Below are 20,269 nucleotides of genomic sequence, written 5' to 3'. Positions count from 1 at the left end.
AGCCACTTTATTCCAGGACAGTCAAGGGTGGACGATAAATACTGGCTTAACCAATGGTACCCCATCTTGTGGACAAAATCAAATTTTCAATTAAATTAGAAGCATAAATTTAGTGATCCATATTCATACAAGAATGGTATAATCTCATATTTCCTAGCTTGTACAGGAATATGTTAGGACTTTGAACATGGGAAAGATTTGTTTTCATCAGATTCTATATGTCATTCTTAATATATTTGGAAAATTATCCTTGAACTGTGACTTGTATTGAATGCCGTATCTCTTTTTCCAGTCAACCCTCAATAATATTCATAGATGAGCTTGATGCTATATGCCCAAAGCGGGAAGGAGCTCATCACGAAGTTGAAAAGCGAGTGGTAGCATCATTGCTCACATTATTGGATGGTATTGGCTCGGTGAGTAAGTAGTGAGAGCTAAAACTGGTGTGCTTGTTTGCAGATATTTTGTCAAGAGTATTGTAGTTGATTGGCCTATGACCTTGCAATTTGTGAGGGATTGCCTTGCTGTTTTGACTGTCTGTCTGTTTTCTTTGTTAGACTGACCACACATTTATTCCATTCTTGGGTGAGAATGTACCTCTCATCGATGGCTCATTTGTTTTTTGAATCTGTTTTGTTATTAGCTTTTATGTTTTTTACATCAAGTTTTATCCTAAAAGGGTATCTGTTTAGTCACCGTGCTGAATTTCGATCTTTTTTACAGGTATATTTCTCATTTATTTCTTTAGAAATTCATGTTTACATTTTCCTTATCGGGTACCTCAGCCAGGTATCTTAGCTAGTGGAGTGGCAGAAGCTGATCAGCTAAAATTCTAGGGCAGAGACTTGGATGTTTGACAGAACATCTTGATCACAACTCTTTGTTCCTCTGAAGCCCACATTAGAAAACTGTGATCTTCTGTGTTATTTCTCTATAGTTGTTGTAACTGAGGATAAGGTTTCTTGAGCAGTGACAAATTAGGCTTGTGCACTGTTACTTTAGTGCATTTTTCTGCCACTGTACACTCATGGCGGTGGGTTCACAGGAAGATGTCCTTTTTTAGTTAAAGTAACTGTTCTGAAATAGCCTTTATTAATAGGAAAGAGGAAAAAAGAACCATCACGATTTCCACAAAATTGGTGTATTTCTGAACTGCTGCATCCATGGTAGAGGGAATAGAATCATAGAATCCCTACAGTGTGGAAACAGACCCTTCGGCCCAACAAGTCCACACCGAACCTTAGAGCATCCCACCCAGACCCATCCCCCTATAACCCACCTAATCTACACCTTCCTGAACACAACGGGCAATGTAACATGATCGATTAACCTAACCTGCGCATCTTGGGACTGTGGGAGGAAACTGGAGCACTCGGAGGAAACCCATGGAGACACGGGGAGAATGTGCAACTGCCACACAGACAGTCGCCCGAGGCTGGAATCAAACCCGGATCCCTGGTGCTGTGAGGCAACAGTGCTAACCACTGTGCCACTGTATCACACCGAATGGTGAAAGATTTGTCATTGATTAACTATTATTATAAGTCCAGGTTTCATTCTACTCATTCTCCTTAAGCATTGTTGAATGATATGATTTCTTAGAATCTTATGATATGTGAATTCAATAATGGTGTATGGTAAAAACTAATTGGCTTAAGTAATTTCTTAGCCTCCAGCTAATTTGCTGGGATTGCCGTGTCTCCTACATTGCAACAGTGATCACACTACAAAATAAAATTATCTATTTGACCTAGAAATACTTTAGACCTCTGCAGTCATAAAAATCTCAATATAAAAACTTCCTTTACTTTGTTCTCTTGATAAGGAACAGAAATTGTGCCCTCATCTGTTTAGTAGTTTACAACATTCAACATCACTCATTATGATCCTTGAAAGCACTTATTTCCACTAGTCATGATGCTCATTTACAAGTATGAGCTTAAATAAGTGATGGGCTAAGATTCAGAGCCGTGGACTGCTCACTAAAGAGCACTGAAGTACTCAATGTTGTAGGTATGGTATTGAATAGTTGTGGTGGACAGGGTGATTAAGATTGTGCTAACTAGTTTACGCTCCTAGCAGCTGATATATAACAGCTGTAACTACTTAAAAAAAAAGCCTCCCCCCCCCCCCCCCAGCTTGATTCCTTCCTTATTGCATTTTGTTGTCATCCTCCTCAACCAGGTGCTATGTCAATGTGTGTCATTGCATTCTGAAATTTCAGAATGCAATGCAACAGGTTACTATGATCTTGAAGATTTAGCTAGGCTATATGCAGCATTTGCTTTGAGATTTCAAGGGATCTGAACCATTCTTCAAATTTCAGCCAAGTATTCCACAATGATTTTGACTATATGTGTGTCACTCTGTTTTCAGTGGTTGTTTGATGCCTTAAGAGCCAGATATTGAGGTATCTCTAAGAAGTGTTCTTGAATTGTTTTACGGCATAAAATGTTGAGACCACACCGTAATGCCTTTAAAATATAGAATCTTGCCAGGGAAACTGACATTATTGCACACTGCTCACATGATCTGCATGTTAAGGTTTCAGTGTAAGGCTGTTGTGCCCACCAGTCATTTATGGACATGTTAGGGGTTATCAGTGGTGCGCTGCATTCAGACAAAGTCTACTGTCCACTTATACTGTTGTTAGTTGGTTATGGAAACAATGATACCCAAACAAGCTGTATTTGCTCCTGATTCATTTGTCTTTGTGTTGAGAATTAGTTGACCTTTGCAGATGTTCCCCTGTAGCCTGTCAGAATTTGCCTGAGTATGAATGCTAAATACTGTCGTCATCTTGACAACCATTGTTGGTATTATCCCTGTAGGAGAGTTTGGTCTTTGGGGTGGTTCATGCCCTAAATTGCGTTCAACTTTTTCATAGCCTCTCTCTTGCCATGTATATTCTGTGGATTCTCCATTCCTCAGAAAGGTCCAGATTAAGTGTACCTCTGAGTATATATTAGGTTCTCGGGTAATGTTGGCTACAAGCTGACTTCAGTTGCACCACCTACTTGGCATCCCTTCTGTCTTCCCCCTCTTGGTGTAAGTGACACAAATGTTGTACGTTTGTTCAGATTTAAATTGCAGTTAAAAATGGCAGTGCCAAAACTCCTTGCACAGGTACTATGGTAATAAAGTTGGAGCAAGAAAAAAATGCCTCCACAGATAGCAGCAAGTCCAGGCGATGCAGGGCAGCTCTTCTCTAAATGGTAATTGCATTCTATCGTAGAATCATAGAATTGGTACAGTGTGGAAACGAGCCACTTGGCCCAACAAATCCGCACCGCCCCTCCAGAGCGTCCTGCCCTGATTCATTCCCCAACTCCTGCATTTTCCCCGTGTCTAACCCAAACATCACTGGACACTACGGGCAATTTAGCATGGCTAATCCACCTAGTCTGCGCATCTTTGGGCTATGGGAAGAAACTGAAGCAAACTCATGCAGGCACGGGGAAAATGTGCAAACTCGACACAGACAGTTGCCCGAGGGTGGAATCGAACCTGGGTCCTTGGCACTGTGAGGCAGTGGTGCTAACCACTGAACCACTGAGTGAGTGTTGAGTGTAAAACTCTCAAAATGAGAAATTGCATGTGCTTTCAATTACCCTTCATTATACAGTTTTAATTCAGCTTCATCTGTGTTTGGTGAGAATGCCTTTTAACACTGTTACCTCCCTCTCTCTTTTCATTCTCTTTCTCCAATACACTCCGTTAAAAAAAAGCTCTGTCTAATAAGTTTCAGTCAGTGGAACTTTTTGGCATGGATGATGTGCCAAATGATCTTTTCTTGGACTTTGGCATGAGATATTGGGAAATTGCCCAGTATATTTAGGGGATCTCAACTTATGACTCTAGTATCAAAAAAAGAAAGACCATTTGATTTTAAACATTTTGGCTTTTGTGTGAAAAAGTCTGGCACTTCATTTTGTTGGATGTTTAGTAAATGTTTTTTATTTTGAGAATTATACTCTTAAATTGAGAATTTATTTTGAAAGAATTGGCATGAGTCTATCAATATTTGTAGTTTTTATGATATAAATGAGACACTAAATCCTGGTGTCTGCGTTGTAAAATTAAACATGAAAATCCATTAGTTGTTGTCCAAGGTACCCAGCTTCTCCATAAGGAATGCTATGATCCTCCTTATCAATAGACTTAACATTCAATTGATGACAATGGCATGGACATGCTGTGCAATTGTCCATTAAATGATTTTGGAATAAAGATGACTAACGGTTAGGTCTGGTGCATTCGGCCGTAAGTGTGCTTTTAATAGTTTGTTAGGTGTTGTTATGACTGAACAATTCTCTGGTCATAGACATGAATTTTAAAATTGTGATGTCTCGTTCCTTCTAAGAAAATTAGCATTGGAAATTTACAAATTTTCTCTCTGCTTCTTTTATCTCTCTGTGTTAGTTCTGTCTGTATTTCATGTTCTGTTTTGCTCTCAGTGCATCATTTAATCCTTATTTATATTTCCTGCTTTTCTACCTAGTGGTGCTTGGTTAAACATATATTTATGTAGAAGTTTTCATCCTCTCGACCGAGGCAAGTAGAACATGAGTAAGGATAAAGTACGATTACAGATGTAGGATGATTCTGTTTCACTTTTAGGATGCAAATAAAGTAATCCAGTTTTAAAGTGGCTTGGAAAGACTTGGGTTCTGTGGATTGATTGGAGAAACTGAGCCTTTTCCCATTTAGCTAAGAGAAGGATGAGAAGGGATTTGATAAAGATGCTCAGAATCATGAGGTCTAGACAAAGTAGAAAAAAATAATTCCCTTGGTGAAAGGATCAAGAACTAGAAGACATTGATAAGTGTGGCAAAAGAGTCAGCCAATAACATTATATAATATGCAGTGTGTGGTTAGATTTTGGAATATACTGCCTGAGTGTGTGGTGCTGGTAAATTACAGTGCGCTCAGAGTCTAGGGTTCTGTGGCAACATGACTGTGTTTACATGCTGTAGTCTGAAGGCTATGAATATTTATGCCAGTGACTGCAATATTCTTACCACCAAATGGCTGGCCAGGAATCTCTTCTGCCCTTATTGCATGCCATTGATGCATGTTGAAAGGGGTTGCAGGTTGATTCTTAAACTGAGTTGAGGATCATCTTGGCTGAGTTCTGAATACTCGGCTTTGGAAGGTCTTGGAGTTGGATTCAAACCTAAATTTTTGAGCGGAGGGAGGGGCACTCTTAGTTGTGCCAACAGTCTTCCCAGAAGTATAGTGGGGGCGGATTTCATTGAGGCTTTTATAAGGGAATTGGAAAGGGAACTATTTTCCTAGGAGCAGAGAGAATGAGAGGAAATTTGGAGGTATACAAAGTCTGAAGGCGTCTGGGCAAAGTTGATCAGGAAACTCTGCTCCTATAGTGGAAAGGTTATAAAGCACACAACACAAAATTAAGGTACTTGACCAAAGAAACAAGGGTGATAGGAGGTAAAACAGTTTCACTCAACATATAGTTAGGATCTAGAATGAACTGTCTAAAAATGTTTTGGATGCAGGGTTAATTGAGGCTTTCAAAATGAAGTTGGATTATTGCCTGAAAAAGAAAACAAAGCGAAGGGGAGAAGGCAAGAAAGTGGCAGTAGGTGAATTGCTCCTTCTGAGGGCCAGCGCACACATGATTATCTAAATAGCCTCTTACACTGTTAACATTCAATGATAAGCATCTGAAAGGAGAAAATTTGCAGGATCACAAGCCAAGCGCTGTTTAGTAGGGACAGACATATGCTCTTGTTGAAATGTATTACAGGCTAAATGATCTCCATTGTGGTGTAGTCATGATTCTATATTTGTATTGTACGATGCCAAAGAAGAGTCACACTGCAATTGAAGCATTTACTCTGTTTTTCTCTACACAGGTGCTGTAAGACCTGCTGAGTTTCTCTAGCACCTTGGTTTTATTTCTCTGTTTACGTGTCCTGTTTTGGATTCTTTGCATTACAGCATACAAGAACTTTCAATCTGATTGATGTAGGACATTTATTGTTATATCTTGCCCACAGATGCTGTGTAGAGAATACCGGCCTGGAATAAGTACTCAAAATCTAGGATGGTACCTGAAAGTCTGTCAAATCTTTGTAAGCGGCTGTATGTGAGGTGCTTTACAAATTCCCTTCCTTTATTACTAGCCACAAAATATGGCTAATACCATCACGTCTTCATGTGGCCAACTGCTAGTGACCTGTGGAAGGGCATAGTTCCTGCTACCAATCCTTCTTTCTACTCTTTTTTTAAATAAAATCCTAAACAAGTTAGACAGCACCAGGTGGAATTCTGTATCAAACACAGAAATCAAATGACCAACAGAATAATTATTTAATCAACTGTTCAAACATATTATAACACAGGTCAGATTTTAAGGTAGGAACACAATCACTGCCAAAAGGCTCCTGAAATTTCAGCAGTCATGGGATTTGAACCTCTAAGAGACTGAACCTAAATGTAGCACCTTCGAATAATAGGTCATTATTGCACATTATTAATTCCCCTTTCTCGTCTTAACAAACTTTAAAGGGTTAAACAGCCTCTGGTGGGGCACTGTGACAAAAGCAACACATAGTTATCGGAAACTTATAGAATGGAAACTTCTCAAATAAAAATATCATTGTCGGGGCTGATGATGCATCCCAGCCCCTGCAGTGCCCACTGGTGACTGTAGTGCCCATCACTAAGGTGAAGGTGCTGGGAATCCTCAAAGGTCTGAAGGTAAACAGATCACCCAGACCAGATGGAGTACACCTCCTGGGTTCTGAAAGAGATTGTAGAGGCATTGGTTGTAATCTTTTAGGAAAGACTGAAGTCAGGGAGGGTATTAGAGGACTGGAAATGGCTAATGTAAAACCCCTGTTTAAGAAGGGAGGGAGGCAAAAGATGGGAAATTATAGGCTGCTTATTCTGATCTCAGTCATTAGCAAAATTTTAAAGTCCAATATTAAGGATGATATTGCAGAGTACCTTGGGAGTGCATCGTAAAATGGGGCTGAGTTAGCAGGCTTCGTCAAGGAGATGTCATGCCTGACAAATCTGTTAGAATTCTTTGTAGAGGTAATGAACAAGTTAGAGAGCCAGTGGACGTGATCTATTTGGATTTCCAGAAAACCTATTAATAAAGTGCTTCACTGGAGGCAACTAAATAAGCTAAGAACCCATGGTATTAGGGGCAAGGTACTGGCTTGAATATGGGATTGACTGGTTGACAGAAGACAGGGAGTAAGGGTAAATAGAACTCTCTCAGGAAGGCAATCAGTGACACATGGAGTTCTGCAGGGGCCAGCATTGGGATCACAACTATTTACGTATATAACTGATTTGTACAATGGATCAGAGGACATTGTTGCTGAGTTTGCAGATGATACAAAGATAGGTGGAGGGACAGATAGTGTTGAGGAAACAGGCTGCAGAAAGACTTCAACAGAAGAATGGGCAAAGAAATGGCAAATGGAATACAATGTGGGAAATTGAGGTTATACAGTTGGTAGAAAGAATAGAGGTATAGACTATTTTCGGAAATCTAAAGTACAAAGAGACTTGGGAATCCTAGTTAAGGATTCTCTTAATAGTTGGCAGTTCGGAAGGCAAATGCAGCGTTAGCATTCATTTCTAGAGGACTGTAATACAAGTGCGGAGATGTACTGTCGAGGCTATGTAAGAGTCTGGTCAGACCGCGTTTGGAATACTGTGAGCAGTTTGGGCTCCATATCTAAGGAAGGATGTACTGATGTTGGAAAGGGTCCAGAGGAGGATTACAAGAATGATCCCGGGGTGAAGGACTTGTCATATGAGGAGCGGTTGAGGACTCTGGGTCTGTGCTTAATGGAGTATAAAATAAAATGTGGCAGGGGAGATGGTGTTCTGTTTGAAACCTACAGAATACTGAGAGGCCTAGATGGAGTGGGGGTGGGGAAGATTCCACAATAGGGAAGACTAGGACCCAAAGGTGTAGCTTCAAAGTGAAGGGATGACCCTTTAGAAATGAAATGAGGAAGAGTTTCTTCAGCTAGAGGGTGGTGAATTTATGGAACTCATTGCCACAGTGGACTGTGGATGCCAAGTGATAATGGGAGCTGCAGATGCTGGAGAATCCACGGATAACGAAGTGTGAAGCTGGATGAACACAGCAGGCCAAGCAGCATCTCAGGAGCACAAAAGCTGCGTTTCGGGCCGAGACCCTTCATCAGATGAAGGGTCTCGGCCCGAAACGCAGCTTTTGTGCTCCTGAGATGCTGCTTGGCCTGCTGTGTTCATCCAGCTTCACACTTCGTTATCCGTGGATGCCAAGTAATTGATTGTATTTAAGACAGAGATAGATAAGACCTTGATTAGTAAGTGGTTTAAAGGTTACAGCAAAAAGAGATGAATGGGGTTGAGAAACATATCAGTTATCACTAAATGGTGTAGCAGACTTGATGGACCAAATGGCCCGAATTCTGCACCTGTCTCTTCTGGCGTTATCATCTCTAAAGGTCTCTATTGTGTCATTCAACACCATATGCTTCCTTTTGATGGACATAACTGTGGAAGATTTAAAAAAAATTATGACCTGCCATGATGGGATTCAAATGCATGTCCCATAACGTTAGGCTGGGGTTCTGCATTACTAGTCCATTAGATACAAGGTAGCCTAATTATCTGTGGTAGAAGATAGACAGGCAACATTTGAGATTTAACAAGAAAAGACAATTGTTTTACACAACTATGTGTAGTTTGTTGCATTATAGCATCATGTAGATTCAACATTAACTAGTTAGGCATATTTATAACTATTTTCTGAGGCAGAGTTACTCCATCAGCACCTCAAGCAATACTAACTATTCACCCCAAGAATACACGACATCACAAGATTGGGTGGATCTCAGTCCATCTCAACATTTAACTCTATCTGAATTATTTACCTTAAACAGCAAATATCACTCAAAGGAAAACACTGAACAAGTGATTATTTGTAAAATAACCATTTGAGTGGCTGAGACATGTAAAGATGTGTGTAGTTGACGCATGCATTATTGTGAACAAGTGACATGCACCCTCTTCGCACATGTAGGCAATAATTCTGTGAGTGTATGATCCACTGCCACTTCTTTCCTTGCAGTGTCTTTAATGTATGTTCTTTATTAAAATAAGTGTGTTCTGATTATGAAGCAATGTGAATTCTGATTTTTTTTCCCTACCCACTAATAGATTAACCATTTCTATATTTTCCATCGTGGAAACAAATTATAAAAATTGTTTGGAATGGTTGTTTTGATAGCAATTAAAATAGTTGATTACCATTGTAATGAATTGTGACAAATGTTGCTTGAATAAATGTGATTAACTTCTTCTACTATAGATATATATTTATGTGGCCTTATATTGTCAAGATGTTTATTGAGTATTGGTAAATAAATTACAAACTATCCAGAGTAAAGTTCCAAAGTTTGAAGTTTGAGGCATTGACTTGAAGTCTGGAGCAGTGGGCTGAAACCTTAAGTTAGAAACTATATTGTAAAATGTACTGATGAGTTATGATTTTTTTTTCTTTGTTAGGAGGGAAGTGAAGGACAGCTCCTTGTCCTTGGTGCAACAAATCGACCTCATGCCTTGGATCCAGCACTGAGAAGACCTGGAAGATTTGACAAAGAAATAGAGATTGGTATTCCTAATGCTGTTGATCGTGCAGATATCTTGAGAAAGTTCCTGAAGAATGTTCCCACTTTGTTGACTGAGGTCGAACTGACACAGCTTGCAGATAGGGCTCATGGGTATGTTGGAGCAGATCTGGCAGCAGTTTGCAAGGAAGCAGGTAACTACGTTGGACTCTTTTGGTTTCATTTTGTTGTTGCACCATCTTGTGGTGAAAAATGGAGTTGAACTAACATAATAAGTGAGTGACATTTTAATCAGTGCTGTTTGAGACTTGATCTGCTTATGTGAAACAGAGCAAGCCACACTTACTTTATTATATGATCCTTTGCCTTGAAATATTATTTAATTTTTTTTCTTGCATGTTATGTTACAAGTATTAGGCAGTAGGAGTGCTTATGCAACATCCAGTATCTTTGACACAATGTGGTAGATCATCGATTTTCACATGCCTTTTTGCAAATCGTGATCTCTTCTAGATCCCCCCCAAGAGTTTGGGGGCAGTGAGGTGTTGGTGATGTGAATCACAGGGATAGTCAGTTCATTCTTGTCAATTTTTAAATATCTAGGTGTCAGTACCAAATGTAGAACACCATACATTTAAGTGGAAGAAATGTGTTGAAATGCCATTTACAGGTTATTATTGAAAATAAATGTATAATACACCTGTATCTATTTGCAGCTCATGTTAGAATTGACAATAACAGAATAAAATACAAATGATAACATCAGAGAGAACTTACTGGCCCAATTCTGTTCTACTTTAAATCATAATTCTGAAAGAAAAAGTTGCCAGGGTTAGTTTTTGCTGAGGTTAAACCAAAGGAAAAGGCATCGAAGCTGTTGTCTGCGTGAATTTTAAGGCATTTTAAGACAGCTTTCAAGTTCATTTTCCTCATCATCTGAGGACAGAGAATGGCTACTGAAACTGCAGCATTTTGATGACATAAACTGCAATGGAGAAATTTTCTTAAAATTTGCTTTACTTGTAAATGAATATCAATATTTATGTGGAAATAGATAATTTCTTATGATAGTAATTATCTTTATTTTCTTAAGTAAAAGGGTAATGATCTGTTCTTAGGCTGCTGCATTGAGATGTGTGACAGTCGTTCATAATCTCTGAAATTTTGGCTTTTTCAATGCGTGGAAAGCATAACCTGTACTGAGCTTCTACCTACTGTGGCGTGACTGGGGTCATTAGTCCTATAATTTAACTCTACAACTCCCTACTGTCAGCATGTGGAAAACTGAGCTTTAAAATGTTGTCTTGACAATACTTATTGCCTGTGGTATCCTTGTGGTTGATGCAGATCAGATGGTTTCGTTGCTTTTCTTCATCTTTAATCTCTGGGTAGTGTCTGTGTCCCACATCTGGTACAATCTATGTTACAATGCGTAGAAATCTTCCCATTGAATATATAAGTGTGCAAATTATATTGATTCAGGATAATAGACTCTTCTGTCATTGTTCTAAAATCTTTCCATTAGTTGCTACATTTTAATATCATCAAAGGTGTTAATAATCTGGACTGCGATTATAATCTACAGTTACTAATTGATAGAAAATGTAAAATATACTGGGGAATTTGTTTTAAAACAACCTGTATTTTAATGGAGGGCGAGAGAGAGAGAGAGAGAGAGAGAGAGAGAGAGAGAGAGAGAGAGATAATGGGAACTGCAGATGCTGGAGAATCCAAGATAATAAAATGTGAGGTTGGATGAACACAGCAGGCCAAGCAGCATCTCAGGAGCACAAAAGCTGACGTTTCGGGCCTAGACCCTTCTTCAGAGAGGGGGATGGGGTGAGGGTTCTGGAATAAATAGGGAGCGAGGGGGAGGCGGACCGAAGATGGAGAGAAAAGAAGATAGGTGGAGAGAGTATAGGTGGGGAGGTAGGGAGGGGATAGGTCAGTCCAGGGAAAACGGACAGGTCAAGGAGGTGGGATGAGGTTAGTAGGTAGATGGGGGTGCGGCTTGGGGTGGGAGGAAGGGATGGGTGAGAGGAAGAACAGGTTAGGGAGGCAGAGACAGGTTGGACTGGTTTTGGGATGCAGTGGTTGGAGGGGAAGAGCTGGGCTGGTTGTGTGGTACAGTGGGGGGGGAGGGGACGAACTGGGCTGGTTTAGGGATGCAGTTGGGGAAGGGGAGATTTTGAAACTGGTGAAGTCCACATTGATACCATTAGGCTGCAGGGTTCCCAGGCGGAATATGAGTTGCTGTTCCTGCAATCTTCGGGTGGCATCATTGTGGCAGTGCAGGAGGCCCATGATGGACATGTCATCTAAAGAATGGGAGGGGAAGTGGAAATGGTTTGCGACTGGGAGGTGCAGTTGTTTGTTGCGAACTGAGCGGAGGTGTTCTGCAAAGCGGTCCCCAAGCCTCCACTTGGTTTCCCCAATGTAGAGGAAGCCACACCGGGTACAGTGGATGCAGTATACCACATTGGCAGATGTGCAGGTGAACCTCTGCTTAATATGGAATGTTATCTTGGGGCCTGGGATAGGGGTGAGGGAGGAGGTGTGGGGGCAAGTGTAGCATTTCCTGCGGTTGCAGGGGAAGGTGCCAGGTGTGGTGGGGTTGGAGGGCAGTGTGGAGCGAACAAGGGAGTCACGGAGAGAGTGGTCTCTCCGGAACGCAGACAGGGGTGGGGATGGAAAAATGTCTTGGGTGGTGGGGTCGGATTGTAGATGGCGGAAGTGTCGGAGAATGATACGTTGTATCCAGAGGTTGGTGGGGTGGTGTGTGAGAACGAGGGGGATCCTCTTTGGGTAGTTGTGGCGGGGGCGGGGTGTGTTGCGGGAAATACGGGAGACGCGGTCAAGGGCGTTCTCGATCACTGTGGGGGGAAAGTTGCGGCCCTTGAAGAACTTGGACATCTGGGATGTGCGGGAGTGGAATGTCTTATCGTGGGAGCAGATGCGGCGGAGGCGGAGGAATTGGGAATAGGGGATGGAATTTTTGCAGGAGGGTGGGTGGGAGGAGGTGTATTCTAGGTAGCTGTGGGAGTCGGTGGGCTTTAATATTAGATTTAATATTAGATTAATAGCAAGATTCTCCTTACGTATACTCAATACATTTTAACAAGGCAAGCTACAAAGTGGCCTGGTATAATGAATGTTGTGACATCAATTTTCTACTACCCTTGCTTGGCTGAAATATGGCTCTGTGACCAAACATCTGACGAGAGTCTTGTCCAGTAACTATTTTCCGTATGTGTGAATGAATGATGAGTGTTGGCTTGTTGTTTTTGTCATTAGAATTTATTGAATTAGTTTGATCCTCCTCTAAATAAAACTCCATATATGAAGGCACTGCCAGCAAATGTTACTGGTAAGGGCTAAGAGCAGAAAATTCGTTCATTTAAAACAAAATCCCTGCTGAGCTCTTAAATGTAAGTATCAGTTGTTACTGCCACTGTTCTGGATGTGATCAGATAAGCACGACAAAAGTAGGAACAGGAGTAGACTATTTAATCCTTTGCGACTGTTCTGGCATTCATAGAGATTATGAATGGCTTCTGTCTAACCCCACAGACTTATCTTCGCCAATATCCCTTTAATATCTCTGATTGACAGACATTTTTCTTAACCACAGATTTAAAATGAACATTTACAGAGAAGCGTTCCAAACCTTCTCAATCTTTCAGTCCTGAAATGCTTGGTTTTAATTTTTTGACTATATTTCCCAATCCCAGCCTCACCAACTAATGAAAACAGTTTCTTGCTTTCAATGACTCATTATTTTGAGTTCAGTTTCATAATTCTTCTCCAATGGTTCATCCAGGTAAGCTCAGTTATATTTTTAATTTAACTATTGTTTTACTGTAATTTAGTACAGTTGTATTTGTTGGGGTGAGGTAGTAGTGCATCCTACCAGCAGACAAAGGGCGCATGACCGTCATTATGAACAAAACCAGACGAGGTTAAGAAGACACAGACATTGCTTGCAGATACAGTCACTTACCAACAGGTGGCGATAGACCCAACAGAAGGGTCTAGGCCCGAAACATCAGCTTTCCTGCTCCTGTGATGCTGCTTGGCCTGCTGCGTTCATCCAGCTCTACACCTTGTTACTGCAGCTAGGTAATAGGATCACCTAGATACTGAAGAGACTAAAGCATGCAGGGCATGTAGCCAAGAAGACTTCATGAGAATGAAACTAGAAGGCACAAACACCCCCTGCTTCTGTGGACTGCCTAAAGTAAATAAACCAGACATCCCTCTCAGACACATTGTTTCCCTACCAGGCACACCTTCACACTAACTGCCAAGGACCTACAGAAGAGATTGAAACACCAAGAAGATGGATCACCTCATTCTGTTCACTCAACCCAAGATTTCCTGGGTACCCTCCAGAACATAAAATCAGCGACGACGAGATAATGGTATCCTTTGATGTCACAGCTTTATTCACATCAACCAAAGAAAGTGGCCACATTACTAGGGGAAACAGCAATGCAGACCAGCAACTCCATCAGCAAGAACAACATACTTAAATTACTAGACCTCTGCCTCACCACACACTTCTTCGTCTTTAATGATCAAATATACAAACAGATCAAAGGTACACCAATGGGCCACCCATCTCAGAACTCATTGTAGAAGCAGTTGTGCAAAGACTAGAACACCACCCTCCCCCAAATTCAACCTCAACTGTGGATCTAGTTTGTAGACGACACATTTGTCATTATTAAACGCAACAAAGTAGAAGAGACCCACCGGCTCATCAACAGCATATTCGGAGAGATTAAGTTCGCAAGGGAAGAAGAAACCAACAATCAACTTCTGTTTCTGGATGTTAAGGTAGAACGACTGACAAAAAGGGAGTTCCAAACCTAAGTATACAGAAAAGCAACCCATAGGTCAAATCCTCAACTTCCACAGCACGTATCCTCGTGTCCACAAACAAAGCTGTATTAGGACACTATTTAAATAGACCAGGACGTATGCAACACTCCAGAATTATGCTGGGAAGAAGAAGAACAAGATCCTTGCCTTAAACAGATATCCCCGCAACTTCATCCTATAAAGCAGACAATAACAGGAGGACACAGTATGACCTAACACACTTACCACACTTGCGTACATCCGGAACATATCGGAACTGACAATAAGACTCCTAAGACCACTAGGAATCATGGTGGCCCACAAGTCAGCCACTCTATGACAACCACTTAAAAGGATTAAAGAACCCATTCCCACAACATGCAGAACCAAAGTGGTTTACAAAATACCATGCAAGGACTGCCACAAACATTACATCAGATAGACAGGAAAGAAACTAACCATCAAAATATGCAAACATCAGCTAGCAGCAAAATGGCATGATGAACTCTCCTTAATATTTGTACATTCAGACAACAAAGGCCAACAGTTTAACTGGGACAAAGTAACCACAGTGGCCCAAGCCAAATAGAGACACGCACAGGAATGGTTCTCCACCCATACTTCAATCGACAAACATATAGAATTGGACCCCATATTTATAAACCCATACAGATCAAAACTGGAAATGACAGTACTCGCCATAATGGGTGGACTGTATAAATTCTAAGCGGAGTAGAATAACATTGTTTCATTGGAGGCTCCACTGATGATGTTACCTCGCATGGTGATGAAACGTCTGAACAAAAACAAGCCAGCTCGGCGAGCAAGTCAACAACATCAGTGCAGTACCAACTGTGAAATATACAACGACATTATAAATAGTGAAATGGCTTACATAATCGCTTCCAATACTAACTTTAATGGAAGTCAACATACAAATGTTGCTAGCTACAAGCAGGCATTTTGACTGTATTAACATCGTAGGAAACACTGACAGTATATTTTGGCAAATGGTACCCTGAACATTTTCACGTGTTTGCAACTTTATTACTCCTCTGTTTTGTAATTGGCTATTGGGCTGGTCAAGTAGGGTAGCAAGCTGTTTATTAGTATTCTTACGCTGTAAATGTGCAAGACAGCCTTTTTACTCAGCACTGCTGTACAGCAGGATAATTATTTGGTGTCGTACTGATGTTCTGTCGAGTCAAATAAGCTGTTTGTGGCTTACGACACCAACACTGTTGACAAAAGCCAAACCTATCTACATTGATATAAGCTCTTATCCCTTCCACTACAATTAAAAGCAGATGACCGTGGTCAGTGTAAATCAATTCATTGCATACAGTGTTTTGGAAATGGATGCAGTATCAGCATCAGTATGCCCGTATTGTCAGCAAAGACTTCCTTACTTAAACCTGTAGAACTTCTTTTAAACCTTTTTCGTTCCTGCGTAATTTGATTTACAGCCAGAATCAGTGGGGATGATAAGTTATGTGAAGCATCATTTGTGCTTTATCTGATGCATTGTTAGGAGCACAATAAGATCTGATAAGATAAAGTTAATTATTTATTCTTCACAGCCATAGTGGAGAATGTCTCACTCAGTGGGCATGCTGAGAGTTGAAGAAGTTCACCTTATTTCCACTCCCAGTTTGAAGCTTAGTATAAGACCATTTGGTCTTTAATGTAAGACTCTTTTTATGTTTCTTCATTTTATATTCCATCCCAAAATGTTTCCATTTAAGAAATGTAAAAGCAGAAAAGATTTCCGAGTGGTGATTAAGAATTTGCCCCAGAATTGTGAGCTGAGTAATAAAGAGTGGCAGAATGAGCTCATTAGAAAAGGAAAATTTATGGAGGCGAAGTGAAGCATTAGGTTAACCAGTGGCCTTTCACCTTGAACCCAGATTTGAGTTCAACCCAGACTAATGGAGTAGAAGTCTCCTTTGTTTGCTGTGTTGTGTAAAATGCATTTGGACATTCTCATTTCTATTCAAATCACCCAAATAGCTGTTAGTTAAACACTAATTGCCTTGAGTGTTGGCGATCACTTTGAAGTCAAATGATGGCTGGTATGGGAATTGAAAAAATCCATGTATTCTGTATGAGAGGTACTTCTGCATCTGGATCAGAAGCGCATTGTTGCTAAAGAGGCAAATAAGCATTATTCTGAGGATACAACCTGAACTATGACTGTTTAATACCAGCATTCAATTACAATGAGTCTCATTTTCAAACTTATGAGATTATCAGTGGTGGAAAATGAAATCTAACTTTTTGTAATAACTGTCGTATTGTGTATTAGACTGCCATCTACTGGAATGATCGTGGACATGGTTGGCTCCTCTGAGAATTAAGACAAATTTGTGTCTGAATAAACAGCTGTAGAAAATAAAGTTAACTGAGTGGCTGAGGAATAGATTATCTGTTCACACCATGAGTTCAGGGTATTGAGGTGCAATTTTTGAAGACTGTTAAAATACTTACATGAATCCCAGAATTGTATTTGAACAATATGGCAGCAGGGTTTCAGGTAAAATGCATCTCTCTTAAGCAATCAGTGAACCAGGGTAGTGTGTGTACAAAAGAGATTTGTGTGCAACAAAAATTGTATTAAAATATTAATACAAATGAAATCCTGGCATGATGACATGCTTAAATGAAAATGGCAGGAATAAACTGAAATACAAAACCGGTTGAAAGCATGTCATTTGTTAATCAGCAACCAGAAAGAGAGAAAATGGCTTAAAGCAGAGCTTTGCTCTGAAGAACTAACCTATGCAGTTCTAGCATTTTTTGATTTTTGTTTTCAAACCATAAACTTTGCAGATGGTTAAAAGCAATGTACTGCGGATGCTGCAGAATCTGAAATAATAACAAATTTCTACAGAAACCAGCAGGTCTAGCAACACCTGTGAAGAGAGAAACAGTTAACGTAGAGCTCAGTAGCTCCTTTGAGCTGACTGAATGGTGCTGGAAAATGATGATTTAATACTGTTGATAAAAGGCTATAATAATCAAGTAGAATAGATGGTGAGAGTGCCTGGAGCAAAAGCCAAAGAGCTCCTGGCAGTAAAGGAGATATTAGTAGGTGCAAAATAGGTCTTAATAAGATGTATAAGCAGGAGGAAGAAATGAATTAAATCAAAATAGAGGACATGCTTTGAGGTTGTGGAACTCCATGTTGATTCCTGGAGGCTAAGTGCCTCACCTGAAAATGAGATGCTATTCTACCAGCTTGCATTAGACTTTACTGTAATACAGCAACCAGCTTAAGACAGAACTGTCAGCCTGGTATGTTGATGTGTTGGTGCAAGTTAGTGTATTGAAATGGCAAGCAGCTGGAAGGTTTGGCTCATTCTTATGGAAGGAGTGGAGTTGTTCCACAGAGTGGTCACCCACGTTGCGTTTGTTCTCGCCAACGTAGAGGAGATTGTATTGTAAACAGTGAATACAATAGACAGGATTGAAAGAAGTGAAAGTAAACCACTCGATCACCTGATAGGTGTTAGAGGCCTTGGACAACGAGGAGAGAGGAGGCAAAAGGGCAAGGCCCACACCTTCTGCATTCATGGGCAGGTGCGGTGTGAGAATTGGTGGCTGGGGTTTGAGGATAATTTAAGAGTGACAGAAGAGCTGAACTTTGAAGTGGAGATGCTGGGGTTGACAAATTCAGAAGTCATACCCCCACATCAGGTTATAGTTCGTCAGGTTTATTTGAAAATACAGGCTTTCAGAGTCTGAACACTTGATGAAGGAGTGAGGCTCCAAAAGCTTGTGTTTTCAAATAAACCTATTTATATTTATTTTATAGAACCCCAACAGTATGGAAACAGGCCCTTTGGCCCAACAAGTTCACACCGAACCACAAAGCATCCTATCCAGGCCCATCCCACCTACACCACACATCCCTGAACACTATGGGCGATTTAACATGGCCAATCCATCTAGCCTGCGCATCTTTGGACTGTGGAGGAAACCGGAGCACCTGGAGGAAACCCATGCAGACGTGAGGAGAATGTGCAAACTCCACACAGATAATCGCCCAAGGGTGGAATCGAACCCTGGGTCCCTGGCATTGTGAGGCACTGCTAACCACTGAGCCACCATGCTGCCCCAGTTGGACCTGTTGGACAATAACCTGGTGTTACGTGATTTCTGACTTTGAACTTTGAAAGCAGAACCTTACTTGATTTGACTGAAATTTTAATTTGGAAAGTCCTGATGGAAGTAAAATGTCTGATAGGATACATCCCTCACATAAGAAAATGTACAGAATCAAATCACTGTCTCCATATTATTCAACAGATCCTGTGGGTTGGCATGTTAGTTGCTCTGCGAGAATTTCGTGAATTGGAGCAAGTGACTGAAGGTGGATTGAGTGCTGTGATTGTTTAACCAAGCCTTTAATTGCAACTGGAATATTCCAGCATCATTGTTGACAAAATGCAGGAACACAAAAGCCAGGTGGTGATGGAAAGTTGACTTTTGCTGCAACAGATTGGAATAAAAAGATGAGGAGATTACCACAGCCCTGCAACTATTCTGAAATTCCATGTTTGAGTCTCTCCAAACAGGATTCCTCCTCAGCCACAGTACCCATTCTTGTCAAAACCACAAATTACATCCTGTGTGACTAAAACAAAGATAAACTCTTCCTGAGATAATGGGAACTGCAGACGCTGGAGAATCGGAGATAATGAAGTGTGGAGCTGGATGAACACAGCAGACGCAGGGTCTTTTCTGATGAAGGGCCTAGGCCCGAAACGTCAGCTTTTGTGCTCTTAAGATGCTGCTTGGCCTGCTGTGTTCATCCAGCTCCACACTTTGTAATCTCATAAACTATTCCTGTTTGTCCATCTAAGTTTGGCTGAAGGCTTTGATGTAAACAACCACACTTTGTTCTGCCTCTGTAAGCTGTCATGATCCCATTTGATAACACTATTACTTGAGTCAAATCCCAGAATGAAACCTGGCTTGATAGATAGTTATGTTTTCTTTTGTTTAGCTTGTTAATGTGATGGTTTGTTGCATGGAATATATTCACATAAGGCTGCGCATCTTTTTGAACAACAGAAGTTTATTATGCAAAAAGAAATCAAACTAAGCAATTTAAATATTGATAAGTTGGACTGATCTTAAAACATACAGCAGAATTAAGTTTTATGCGATTTCTCAACACACTTTGTAACTGCGATTTGGGTCTGAAGAAGTTACACATCTACCTCAATTCTTTATGGATCAACTAAACTGACTGATGAAAGTGTACTGCAAAGAAGTAATAGAGACAGTTTGTTGAATCCTGTCCACACTAGTCAAAATTAACTTATCTGAAATCTGACCATCAAAATTTGCTCAGTGCTACCAGCTTGCGATTTTCTAACCAAACTCTCTTGATTTGTATGTTTCATCAACAGAGTCCTTTTGTTGACATGACTTCTTTACTGAACTACTCATAGGAGAGAAATTTGCTTCCGGACTCAACACTGGTGCGTTGTGGAATGGAACTTCAAAAAAAAGCTTGCACAAATTTAAATTCTTTTGAACTCATAATAAAGCTAATGGTCTTAAATGTTTACTGTACCTGTCATAAGCACAAGAGTATAAATATCTTTCCGTTAACACCACAAGGGTCTGCAGTCACCTACTTTCTAACAAAATGCTGAATTTTGTCACTATTCTGGAACGACTCTGGCTTTTTTTAAAAAATGAAACCCTTTGCGGAAATAACCACCAAGCTCCATTTTGAAACCCAGTATTCGTTATAATTTGTGTATCTTTCTTCATAGGTGCCTCCA

At 40.5% G+C, this 20,269-nt stretch overlaps 1 protein-coding gene across 6 annotated transcripts in view; it reads left to right on the top strand.

Moving 5' to 3' along the window:
• The window catches only part of afg2a (AFG2 AAA ATPase homolog A), a 423,169-nt gene that overhangs the window by 25,101 nt on the left and 377,799 nt on the right, over positions 1-20,269 (top strand). For all 6 annotated transcript variants that reach the window (XM_059644453.1, XM_048543094.1, XM_048543085.1 and 3 more), the window contains exons 8-9: positions 293-416; positions 9,547-9,802. In XM_059644453.1, coding sequence (XP_059500436.1) covers positions 293-416; positions 9,547-9,802 — 380 coding nt within the window. The remainder of the gene's footprint in view (positions 1-292; positions 417-9,546; positions 9,803-20,269) is intronic.

This window comes from Stegostoma tigrinum, chromosome 1 (assembly GCF_030684315.1).
Source record: "Stegostoma tigrinum isolate sSteTig4 chromosome 1, sSteTig4.hap1, whole genome shotgun sequence".
NCBI lineage: Eukaryota > Metazoa > Chordata > Chondrichthyes > Orectolobiformes > Stegostomatidae > Stegostoma > Stegostoma tigrinum.
The sequence above is the reverse complement of the archived record's forward strand: the minus strand, read 5'-3'. Positions and strand labels throughout refer to the sequence as shown.